Source organism: Symsagittifera roscoffensis, chromosome 10 (genome assembly GCF_963678635.1).
Source record: "Symsagittifera roscoffensis chromosome 10, txSymRosc1.1, whole genome shotgun sequence".
Taxonomy (NCBI): Eukaryota; Metazoa; Xenacoelomorpha; order Acoela; family Convolutidae; genus Symsagittifera; species Symsagittifera roscoffensis.
Window position 1 is genome coordinate 9,838,593 of NC_087071.1, and position 12,869 is coordinate 9,851,461.

General features: G+C 36.5%; 1 protein-coding gene across 1 annotated transcript; it reads left to right on the forward strand.

Moving 5' to 3' along the window:
• The first annotated feature begins 8,251 nt into the window (after window positions 1-8,251).
• LOC134854971 (neuronal acetylcholine receptor subunit alpha-3-like) lies at window positions 8,252-12,493 on the forward strand. The gene is made up of 4 exons (XM_063871350.1): window positions 8,252-8,556; window positions 11,070-11,114; window positions 11,575-11,684; window positions 12,403-12,493. The coding sequence occupies exons 1-4, from the start codon at window positions 8,317-8,319 to the stop codon at window positions 12,491-12,493; spliced, it is 486 nt and encodes a 161-aa protein (XP_063727420.1). The 5' UTR covers window positions 8,252-8,316.
• Window positions 12,494-12,869: the final 376 nt, after the last annotated feature.

A 12,869-nucleotide genomic window follows, 5' to 3' on the forward strand; every position in this document is an offset into this window, starting at 1 on the left:
TTAGTCGTAAATCTAAGAAAACACTGTAACGCCGACATTTTACTGAGTCATCCAGTATAAATTTTCGACGATCCCCCTCCCCGACCAGAAAGAAAAAGAGAAGCAGAAAACCAATCCGAGGAAGCTAACTGCATCGCAAGAGATTAAGCCGAAATCAGCAAAACAAAGGAAATCAACGACGAAAGCAGGAAAAAGGTCCAAAAAATGGCCCAAACAAATTCTTCCACGAGGCGGACCAAAGGATCAAATCGCGATTATTCTTCTCTTTGGGAACAGAAGGCAAGAAAAGATTCTTACAAAGCCATGCTCTCCTAGATATCGCAACGATCAACTTCCACGACTTCTACAATCATTGCGAGACACTTTTCATAAGAGATAAAAACAACATTATCGAAAGACTAATTCTCTACAACACCCAACAATCAAATCGCGAATGTCTGGAGACCTTCTTCTTGAGACTTTCAGGCCCAGCCGCCCAGTGTTTTCGGGCAATCGACAACGAAAAGGAAGTTGTCCGTGACATCTTCATCGCCAAGATGAAATTCAAAGATATCCAACGCGATCTTTGCATCAGACCGGGTAATTATCCTGGAGAAACAATTAAATCAGCTCTGCTTCAGGGGAAAGGATACGTCACGGCCTCCACACTGCAAAAACAGACGGGTCTCTCACGACCGGCTACGTCAAACACTAACTCCGGTCAGAACTATCCAAATTCTTTTAAAAAAACAAGAACCAACCCTATCAGTTCGGCGAAAGAACAATATTCAGAACAGAAGTAATCGAGCACAAAACTCCAGAGGTAAATTCAACAAACGGTCAAACCAAAATCAACAAAGACACAGCAAATCATTTTATTTTTGTGGGAAGGAATTCTCCCCCAACCACAAACTTTCATGCCCAGCAAAGAACGTGATGTGTGAGAACAAAAAGGGCCATTTCGCCAAATGCTGCAATTCCACGAGCAATGTAGGAGTAGTGGACGAGGACTCAGAAATCACAGCAGAAGAGGAATGTGATTTCATCGCTTTGGACAGCGAACCAAAATACTCAAGTCTGAACATATCATCAAGGGTCGTAACTACCCATCAGAAATAAAAACCCGAATATTCAGTCAAAAACTTGAAGTCATCAAATCAGCTACTGGGAAAACTAGATGTATACAGATTACACTGGGAGTCAACAAAACATTTTTTAAGGCCACCGTTGTCACGGGTAGCCCAGCATTTTTTATTAACAAGAAAACAGCAGATAGTCCGGTCAAATCGAGCGCTAATGTTAAATTATTATCAGCTTCAGAAAAGCCTATCAATACTCACTATGTAGATTATAATAGAAGAGCAATCAAGTATTTGGCACCATAATCGCAGACGTCTCCTCATTTGGGTGGCAGATCAATTCACCGAAGTTGCTGGTTTCTGAAAACCGCACTAGATGTCTATTACGTCTAGACATACAAAGTGCCGTGGGTGTACAAACCACCCAAACAAGACCAATTCCCATCAACGAAATCTCATCCCCATCTACTGATTCAGACAGGTGGCGGATGTACTTTAAGGAGAAATTTAGAGATGTATTTACTAGACGAGGCAGATCGAAAAACCACCGAGCTCATTCGGTATTTAGGGACCCTTTAGTTCCGATCCAAGAAAAGGGTCGGAGAATACCAATACATATCCAAGATAAAGTAGGCACTGAAAACAGGAATCTCATCAAAGAAGGACACATTGTATAACTAAATAAATGGACCAGCGAAAACCAACAGCTGTAACAGCTAGTTATTACAGCTAAAAAGGACGGCTCCATAAAACTAGTGCAATGGACGCAAAACCGATGAACGCTTATATATTCAAAAACCAATACCAATTGCCCAAACTTCTCGAACAATTGGACGTTGCCGCGCAAATCATCAATGCAGATATCCCGGGCAAAGTTTGGTTTACATCTCTCGATTTGAAATTCGCTTAGAGCCAATATTTTTTAGTAATCTAGTCAACAGTCACTTCAATATCGGTTTTGTATGCGGAGAATCAACAAGCACCTCTCACTTTAAAACAAGATTTTACGGCCTCACAGATATGCCCAAGGATTTTCAAAAGGCAATGGACACACTTTTCAGAAATATCAAAGGAGTAATTTGTTTTCTAGACGATATTCTAATTGTTTCGAAAGGATCTATCAAAAACCACAATTAAATCGTCAAAAATGTCTTTCATAAACTAGAAAATGAAGGCATGGCCCTGAAATTATCAAAGTGTGAATTCTCTGTAAACAGAATATCGTGGTTAGGTTTCGACATTTGCGAAACCGGGTATCAACTCAAATTTTCAAATATTCAAGCAGTTTTAGATATCAAACCACTCCACACTTTAAAACGACTACGTTCCTTAAAACGACTACGTTCCTGTCTTTAACCACCTACACAATTTTCGACCAAACTTTCATGTTCTGACCGAACAATTCAGATCCTTGCTAAAAATGAACAACAAACAAAAATTCGTATGGGGAACGGACCGAGAAAAAATTTTCGAAGATATACTCAAACTTTTTTCAAACATCAAAAAATGTACCATTACGAACAAAATGAGGAATTTCAGGGTGAAATGTGATGCTAGTCATAGCGGACTAGGTAAAATCTTAGAACAGGAATTATCGGATGGTTCCCGGGTCCATATATCATTCGCCTCTTGATTCTTAAATATCCAGGAAAAGAAATATAGTACTATTGAGTTAAAATAACTTGCCATGGTATGGTCATTCGAACACTTCAGGAACTACTTGCTGGGGAACAGATTTGAGGTACTAAACGACCACAAAGCAATCATATCAGCGTTCCATTCAAACAGAGGTAACAAATCATATCACTCTCGACTGACCAGATGGGCAGACAGACTATTACATTTTGATTTTAAAGTCACACATATTGCCGGAACAAAGTTAGGAATTGTTAGGTTTTTTACATATATCGGTCTTTTCCGACCAAGAATTGCAAAACTTATATAAATCCGCAAGAGGGAGCCAGTAATTTTTTTAATTATTTAGAAAAGAAGACTAATTACAAACTCACACCGCGAGAGAGCGCCAATAATTGAGTCACAAACCTCAACCATTCAGAATTCAGGAAACTCAATTATGGATGCACACTGCGAGAGGGCGTCACTAATTTTTGCACAGAATCAGGCCAATCACAGTCGAATAAACGTTATTACGGATGCTCGCCGTGAGAGGGCGCGGTTAATTATGCACAGAATTGAACCAATCAGAATCAAGAAAATACATAAAGTACATCTTCCGCGATAGGGCGCAGATAATTTATGCAAAAACGGTAACCAATCAGATTTGAGTTATGGTACTCATTGCTCTGGCAGATTTCTCCAGAATTCTATCACATCCTGTAACAAATCCAGTCTTCTCTTGTGTCTATCTGTAATGTATCAAAATCATCTGTGTCAATATAACTCGTTCATCAGTGGTTCATCCAATCGTAAAAAGCTTTCAATTTTAGATATGTCGAATGCTATGGATGATCCCATACAGGATGAAAGTTTCAGAAAATTGTTGAACGAGTTCGCGCCCCTAAACAGAATTCCAATTGGTTGCTCAAGACCAATCCGCTGACAGAAGGCGAAAAGACCAAGAAGAATGTCATCAGCGGAAGCAGGCGACCTCCAACGAATCAAATACGCAACTATAATTGCAAATTTCCGAAAACAAAGAATGATCAGACGAAAACGAGCGACCAGACAATTTAACCGATTTTCAATTGGGCAAGTAATAGTCGCCAAGGACAAAGAATCACTACCGGGTCTGATAGATATTCTAGACGCAGACATCCTTAGCGAACTGACAGATGAAGACGCAACTCTCAGATTGATGAAAATGGCGATAAGAAACAGGGACTACGAAGGCTTCGTCAAGATACACCCCTATATCAAGACCTTTTGGGTCTCAGCAGCGGTGGTGGACAGCTGCATAATCATCGACGACAGAATCGCGATACCGAGTTGCCTCCGACGGGCAGTCCTTTCACGTTTAAACCGTTCGCACCCAGGCCAAGAGGCGATGTTGGACACGGCCCAGTATCTGTGGTGGCCAAGAATCCACCGAGAGGTTGTCAATCTTTGCAAGAGTTGCGGTGAATGTACAAAATTCCGTAAGAAATTAAACCCAATGAGTCCTTTTAAAATGTACAAGTCTCTACCTCTACTAAATGCTCAATGAGGAACTCCAATTAGACTACGCGGGTCCACTATCAGACGGTGTAGGTAACCAATTTTATATCCTGGTAGCTTTCGACCGTTACTCTAATTATCCGTCTGCAATGCTTACTAAAACGACCGGAGCTAACAAAATTTTATAATTCTTGGAGAACTACATTTTTACTCATAGTATTCCTAAAGCAATCAGAACGGACCAGTATTCTGGTTTTAAAAATAAGACCGTTGATCAATTTTGCTAATCAAAAGGCATCAATCACGTTTTTTGCTCGGTCGGTGATCACCGTGGATGTGGATTGGTAGAGCCTATTCAGACGATTAAGAGTAAATTGGGAACTTTACAGTTGGAAGATAATCCACCGGATATTCAAACGGCTCTTAAAATTTTAATCGAAGATATCCGGATAAAAAAAATCTCAGTTACAGGCGAATCTCCGTTGGAATTACACTTTGGCAGGCAACCAAATTCTGAGTGGTCGTTAGCGACCAACAATCTAAAATCTAAATTACGTTAAGACAAGCAGAATTTGGAGAGAGACCTCCTGACAGCAGAGGACAGAAGAGAGTCGTGCGAGAGTCGCGTCAAGGTAGTGAAGATGGGCTACCACAGCAGTGATGTGTCTCCCAAAATCAAGCAGGAAACTACTCAGATCGCATACACACCCAACTACAGATCCTTGGAACAGCTAGCAAAATCGGCGAATGAGTGGATGGCCTGGAAATAGAAATTGACTCATGAAGAAGGTTGCCGAGCTCTCCGCACCCTGACGGAAAGAAACCAACTCCTAGCGGCTTCTCTCAGAAATAGACTAACAACTGGGACTCTGAGATTCAGACAGGACACCATAGATTCGCCAACAACCAGTGCCAATTGTAAACAAGAGTCATTGCTTTAAGCTGAAGTATTCAGGAAATTCGCAAACCTCAAGTCAGGGAAACAACTATTTAAAGGTTACTGGGACAAAATGATCAAAGTTACTATTTCAGCATAAATTAGGGTGGCGAAAAAAAGTTTTTAGGAAAAGTGATATTTCATTAAGGCTAAAAAGTTCACACTTTTCAGGTCGTCAAGGACACAGCAAACGAGTAATGGGAAAAAGGATGAAGAGACAAAGAACGTTCTCATCATTTTCTTCGTCGGACGAACTTCTGGTCCCAAAGGCTCAAGCGCAACAGAGGCAATTGTCAGCTTCAACAAAACTGGCAGTGCCGGCGGTTCCTCTACGAGGAAAGTTTCGGGCAATTGCTCCCAGCGCAAATAGAACCACCACCCCAATACAGATTCCAAGACCCCCAATCCCGGTAGTGGATCTAACAAGATCGTTGTCGAGTTCAGGAGGCGTAATCAATTCTCCTGTGGCGACTTCTTCTCCAATCGACAAACCTTCAAGATGGAAAGCCGTCCCAATTTCAATCAAGATCGACAACAAGAGGTCCTTTAAGACCAGGAGAGTCATTATACAACCGGGAGTAGAAGTTGTCTCAGATGCAGCTTGATTAGTGCCGGTGTCCTCAGAAGACGACCAGGTGGCAAAATCTAACGTCACCCCACGGTCCTGCCCACTGACTGTAGTAAAAAAACGGATTCCAGACCTAACAAGTCGGCAGATACCCCGCAGAAGATAACTTCTGACCCTACAGCAGAACAAGACGGGAACGAGTCATCTTCTTCGAAAACCTCAGGTCGCAGTAGGAGACATACACATTTTCATGGCACCCCCATTCACCATGCGGTTAAAGAAGTATCAGAAGCGTGAACGCCAGGATTTTCCGATGGGTTAACGGTCCCAGTGTCGGAGGCTGAGTTGTCTTCGTCTCCATCTCCAAGAAGAAGAATGAAAATCTTTCAAAAGAACAAAATACAACCTCAGAAGTCGGACGACTAAGTTAAACTCAAGCATTTCAAATTTTATCTAAACTCATTTTTGATTTGTTTATAATTTTTGTTGATCAGAAATTTTTTTGAAAGGGGGGAAGTGTGGTACAGCGTGGGTGCCGCCCCTTATGAAAATGCAATTGAGTTGTTGTGTTGATCCTAAAGGTCAAAGTGTTAGTTGCTAGAATGAGTGAGGTTGGTGTTGTTGATGTCAAGGTCGGTACTAGACGACCGTGTTAATGATCTGATGTATATAAATAAATCACTCTCAAGTGATATGGTGAAAGATACAAATATCCTAACGTTCTTTATTTCATTTCACATTTTATACAATTGGTTTTACAAACTAAGAGTCTGTCGTTGTTATTCCACAGCGCTGAAAAAGCTCTGGTTTGAGCTGCTTTGAGCTGGTTTTTTTCAAAACATCTCTGGTGCTCTGCCCTTCTGTAAGCAAATTAGCCCCATTATGATGTCAAAGCCATAAACGCAAAATAGATGAAATCATTTCAGAATCACAACATAATTTATTTCAAAAAAACAATTGACTGTATTTTACATTTTCGACCTCTATGTGCTTTTTTTACGGCCTCTATCTGTATTGCATGTTAGTCTTTTATGTGTTTTTATTCACGCCCTGTGTTTTTCAATTATCATCTCCGATATTTCGGCAATACTTATGAGTTTAAATCGAAAAAGGGGAATTTTTTTGAAAGTAAAAGTATGCCTGCATGTCTCTCTGTTAGCCAACGGATATGAAATGAAATCCTGACCAGTGGCGAAATTTATTAAAAACTGTAGACTAGTTATAACCATCACTGACTAAAGGTTGTTTTTACTAAACAGGAAGCGGTATTAATAGACCTCAAATAGCTACTTGTGCATTTTACATTGAAGGAACAAACCATAGTCGTCGTCAATTTTTCTGGTCTGGTGCAATTATTTTTTATTATTTTTACGTCATACTTTTTCAAAAAGATACAACAAGTTTCCAGTATTTCAACTTTACATGCATTTTTGTTACATGTATCTGAAAACTTAGCACTAAAATTAGAGAAAATTAATTAGCTGTCTGTATTTTATAATAAAAATGTTGAAGGTTTTGTGCGCTATAGCTGCCGCGTTAATACTGAAGTCATTTGAAATTCAAATTCCCATTTACTGAATAAATTATCAATCAATAATTCATTTGTCTTCTCCAAGAGAGAAAGTCTTTTTTAGCTTATTTATTCCACATATGTCTGACCTGTCTTTCAAAGTGACAAAACTTAGAGGAAAAAAATGGAAAAGCAGAAAAGAATCGATTTTCAATCATTTGGGTTCCATTCGTGCTTGCTTTTATCTTTCCCTGGAGTATTTTTTCAGCGCTGCTTTTGACTTTTGCTGTCTAAATTACCACAACGTGCGAAATCGTAAAAACCAACGATAATAAATATCCGGTCTGGTTAACAAAAAAAAACGTGATAACTTGTGCGCTGTAAAAAAAACATACATAGCATTATCTCTATTTTCAGTCCACTTTTCTTGAAGTCCAGGAGGTGAAAAACTTATCAAGTTACACAATCAATTACTTTAGTTACACAATCAATTACAGTAATTGCATCATACCAACTTTTCCTTCAAATGTTTAAACACATCTGATTGAAGAAAGCCAGCTCCAATTCTTTTTGCCCAAAAATTGCTGGATCTTGAGTCCCTGTCTTTAATTATAATGCCCTTATGAGTCCATTTATGCGATTTTACCCATTTTGTAGCATCGATTTCTTCAAATCTAATCATAAAATTAAGAACGATGTTCCTCGGCACTTAACCAGTTACATTACCCAAATTTTACCCTGCTTCGCTCTGCCCCTCTACTTTTAAACTTGACTTATGTCAACTTATTGTGAAATTTTTTCTTCGCATAAAACTTGGATATAAATACCTCGGTACAATTTTTTTGAAGAGAGCTTTTTCGAAATAAATTTTTTTTTTCAAAACAAAAAATATATATTTTTCTTACAAACAGAATTAAATTTTTCCTGCGTTTTAACGTCTTATAAAAATAAAATAAATTTCAGTTTCTGTTCAGTTCAAAATAATTCGATTCTGTTCGAGGTAAATTCAATCAGATAAAAAAAACTGTGAATAGAAATAGTCCTTCCAAATATTTCAAAATGATTCTTCTGCGACGAACGTTATTTTGATACCGAAAACGATTTTCAATTAAATTGAAACTATCTAATTATGCAATCCTTAATCTTTGGCCATCTATTATTATCATTAATTATCACGACGATTATATTAATCAATATAAATGTTGGTGACGAAGAGACAATTGACTCAAACTGCAACGAAGATGAAATCAGATTCACTCTTGGTCAGAAATTAAGGGAAAAATACAGTCTTCTAAACCAGCCGGCTATCGATCCAGATGATCCAGTGGTTATTTACTATGATGTGGCATTGCGACAACTCTTTAGAGTGGTAAGAACGAAATTTCGCATTTTTTCAAATTTACTTGTGAGAAATTTTTGAACGATGAACGTCTATTGCACACAAGAACGATGAACGTCTATTGCACACGAAACATACAGTTGTGTTTATAAACTATTAAAATTGATTTTTATTAGTTCAGAAAAATGGTAACTTTTGATTACAGAACACTCAAATTTTCCCGATTTATGTTCCAACCGCCTCGACAAATTTTGCGTATGTTTCGAACCTACTACATTTTTCTCGACAAAAAGAAGTGCTCGAGTTTGCTCAATGCCCAACCAGCTGTGTTTCGACGGTTCAGTACAAAAGTGCGGAGTAACATAAGAATAAAGCTAAAATTGATAGTAATTAAGGGTTTCCAGTAGAAGTCCACATTCATCAAATTATTTTTTTAAATAAGTAATCATCTTTAAAAAACAGTCTAGAATATGGTCATTAGACAAACGATGACTGTTTTCAGACGTCGTTGAGCGCTAAAAAGAACAAGAAAAACTACTGCATATGGTGGTATAGTACCACTGGTATAACTCTTACTCAGTTTTGTAAACAATTGATATGAAAAAAATATATATTTCTCAGAAATTTGAAAAATTTTAATTTGAATGAAAATATTTAAAAAAAACTATATGAAAAGATAAGGAAAACGTAGTCCCCAAAAACTTTGAGAGAAATGTTAGTTTATTTGTGTTTTTATTCACAGCAGTTCAAAAAAGTAAGAAAAAGCTTTGTAAGACAGTTGTAGAAATTCCAATTTCAAGTAACCGTCGAAACTTATTGTGGTGTTTTTTTTCAAAATTGATCGCTAAATTTTGTGCTCTTACCTGCTTATTTTGATGTTTGAATTAGTTATCTGTTGTTATTTTTTTCTGAGTAATTTCACTTCGAGTAATTTTATACAAAAATTTTATAAGTTTAGCTCAAAAATTTCATAGTTCAAAATAGTTGACTCGTTGTTCTTCTCATTTCTTTCAGTGAAGATAACTGTTTTAATTTTATTTAATTACAACGACAATTTATTTTTGTTCAAACAGCCTTTTGCGATTGTCAAAAAATGTTTAAAATTTTTTAACGGTATTTTTTTCAAATTGAGTTCAATAATTGTATCTTTCGGATAGAGAGATAATCGCTTGTTGAATTAGCTAAATTTTTGAAATATTTGGGAAATATAAGCAGATTATTAAGGCTACCATTGTTTGCTATTATTTTACATTTATGGAAAAATGGTACACATACGTTTTCCACGCCATTCTTTTTTGCTCAAAAGATTTATGATTAAGTGAGTTTTCACATATGGAAATTGTATGTCTAGGTTTTTTCATAAACAGAAAACTTTTACCATTTAAATGTTTCTTTTATTTTATATCGAATATATATGGGTGATATAAGCAGATTATCAGGGCTACCGTTGTTTGCCATTATTCAAAGTTTAAGGAAAAAGCACCATGAGTTTGACATGGTTAAAAGCTTTAAACATTTTAAAATCATCTTTCCCCGGCTTCCCAGGTTGTCCGAAAATGCTAGACATAAGTTTTCCATGCAATTCCTTTTTGCTCAAAAGATTCAAGATTAAGTGATTTTTCGTATTTGAAATTGTAGGTCTAGGTTTTTTCTTAAACAAAAAATTTTTACTTCAATTAATTTCTGATCAAATATTTCAGGTTGTTTTTATACGCAAATAACAAAGACCTTGTTTTACTCGAAACTTGAGTCACCAAAAGTTAGACGAACTTGCATTCAAAATCCAAAAGAAGCGAGCAGAAATGTCTTAATGTTGTCTGACAAAACTGATATAATGAAAATATCAAACTATTCCAAATTGGCAATAACTTTTGCATAACGTTTTTTTTACAAAATTAGTTTTGAAAATTCCCGCCCCATAAAAGTTTTTTTTGTTCAACCAGAACAAAAAAACTTTTATGGGGCGGGAATTTTCAAAACTACTTGAAAAACTTTTGTTGTCTTCATCAAAAAAATGGTTGTCAAACAATTTCCAAATAAAGAAATTGTAAGCGTTCTTTTTTAAAACAAAACAGTCTTCTTTTTTATTAATGACGAAACATCGTCTTTTATATCGAAAAAAGAAAAAGTTCTATGATAATTCGATGACATCATTTCATCGAAATGTATGAAGCTTTTCTGACCAAAAATTTTTAGACTTAGTTTTAAGAATTGTATGACTAGCATTTTTGGTCTGTGAGAGTAAATTGGGCTAGTACAAAAATGTAGAAAAAAACTGTTAGTATAAAAGTCTTCAAAAAAACGCGCTCCCCGAAATACGCAAGTTGGGATAAAAATTTACGAAATTTTTTTTTCTTAAATAAAGGTCGACAATATTCTCGAAATTATTTTGAAAGTCCATTGACAAAATCCTAGAACCTCACTCTGATAACAAAATTCAAATTTTCCCGGAATATTTTTACAAGTTTCATAGAATACTTCGGGGAATTTATAACGTGTAATTTTAGAAGTCAATGCATAACCCAGAATTTGGATTGTTTCAGGATGAGAAACATCAAGTCCTCTCACTGCTTCTCTGGGAACGATCGGTAAGTCCTCATAGTTTTCCAACCCTAACCCCCACTTTTCAGTTTTTCCAACTTCTTAGTTGTTTTTCGTGTTATTATAGCTAAACGCGTGATCTTACGATGTACGGCTCTCATCCTTTTATCATATAGCGACGAAGGCGTAGGAGAAGTTGGCATACGAGCTTGATACTTTTTTCTTTTCAAAGATATTTGCCCTTGAGTATTGTTTTTTTTTTGTTTATAACTGGGTCATTTTTTATAAATCTTTCAACAAGTAAATCAAGAAACGAGATACACTAATTCGAAATTGAATAATAGTCTTACTTTTCAAACTTATGAACACAGTGGTTTTATGCAACAAAATAAACAGAATAGTAAAGAAACAATTGAAAAAAATAGTGTTTAAAATGAATTTTTTGGTTAAAAACACCAAATTTTAGCATAAAATTCTTGAAAGCTCTAGAAGATTGTTCTGTTCTAGTCCTGGATTGACCCCAATCTGAAGTGGGACCCGCTGGACTTCTGCAACATCACTGAGATCCGGATGAAGGAGACAGAGGTGTGGGTACCAGACATCGTAATAACCAACAGGTAATAACCACCAATACCAGTAGTTGTAATAACCACCAATCTGTTTAACTATTTTTCCTCTTTCCAGAAGAGGGGGGGGGGGGGAGGCGATTCGTTATAATGTACAAAATTTACATATGCTCAACCAGTGACTTATTTCTTTATGGGGGGGGGGGCAAGTCGCTACTAGGTACCTTTAAGGGGAGATGATAAATAAAAAGATCTTAGGTTAGTTCACATAAGTGCCAAAATTAATTCAAACGTTTCGGAAAACTTTTTCTTTAAACAGTTTTAGCACAAGATACAAGAAAAAATTAATTGTCAAAGTTACACTAGATAATGAAATTTGCATCGGCACAAATTGCCAAGGCTAAATTATTTATGATTTGAACAAAGGAAATTGTTTTTGAAATTCAACTAAATCATATTTTTACACATCAAAATTTACAAAACAATATATAATGATTATTTTATATTCAAAAGCATGGACAAAGGATACTAACAGTTTATAAGAGTTTTTTCAGAAAGTATGCAAAAACAGAGCCAATTTTCAATCGAATCATGCAACAAAAATTGACAGAAGCGCTAAGTTATTTCATTCATTTTTTATTCTCTGAAATTCATCATTTTTTTAAAAATATTTCAGCGTTATCAAAGAAACCATCGGCAAAAAGTTGGGAATTGTTAAGCAATACATTGAATATTCTTTAAAGCATACAAGTTTCTTGAAATTTTTCAGCGCTGTCATAGAAGCGATCCGCAAAAATTTGGCTATTGTTGAGCAACACGTTGAACTTTTCAGACAGCTCGCGTTCGATCCGCGACCATGACAAAATATCCAAAATAGTTAAACAATTCGACGTTATAGTCAAACGTTTCACGCATTTTCTGCCGGAAATCCCTTTTAACCGCGGCTTTCCTCGATATTGTTCAGTGACGCTGATTAGTTTGTTCCCCCTCTGAAGGGTAATCCCGTCAGAGTTTTTTTCAATGCTCCAGAACCATTCATCGGTTTGAAATACAAGAAAAGCATGATAAAATACGTGTTTGGTAATTTGTACTGTTGTATGGGCTCTTTCCAATTAAGATATAAATTTCAAATAGATATCGTTACAAACAGACGATGTACCCTGTCCGAAAATACTATCTGAGAAGGTCACCCGGATCTGAACTCATCTGGTGCGACCAACGAGTCTCGATCAGACT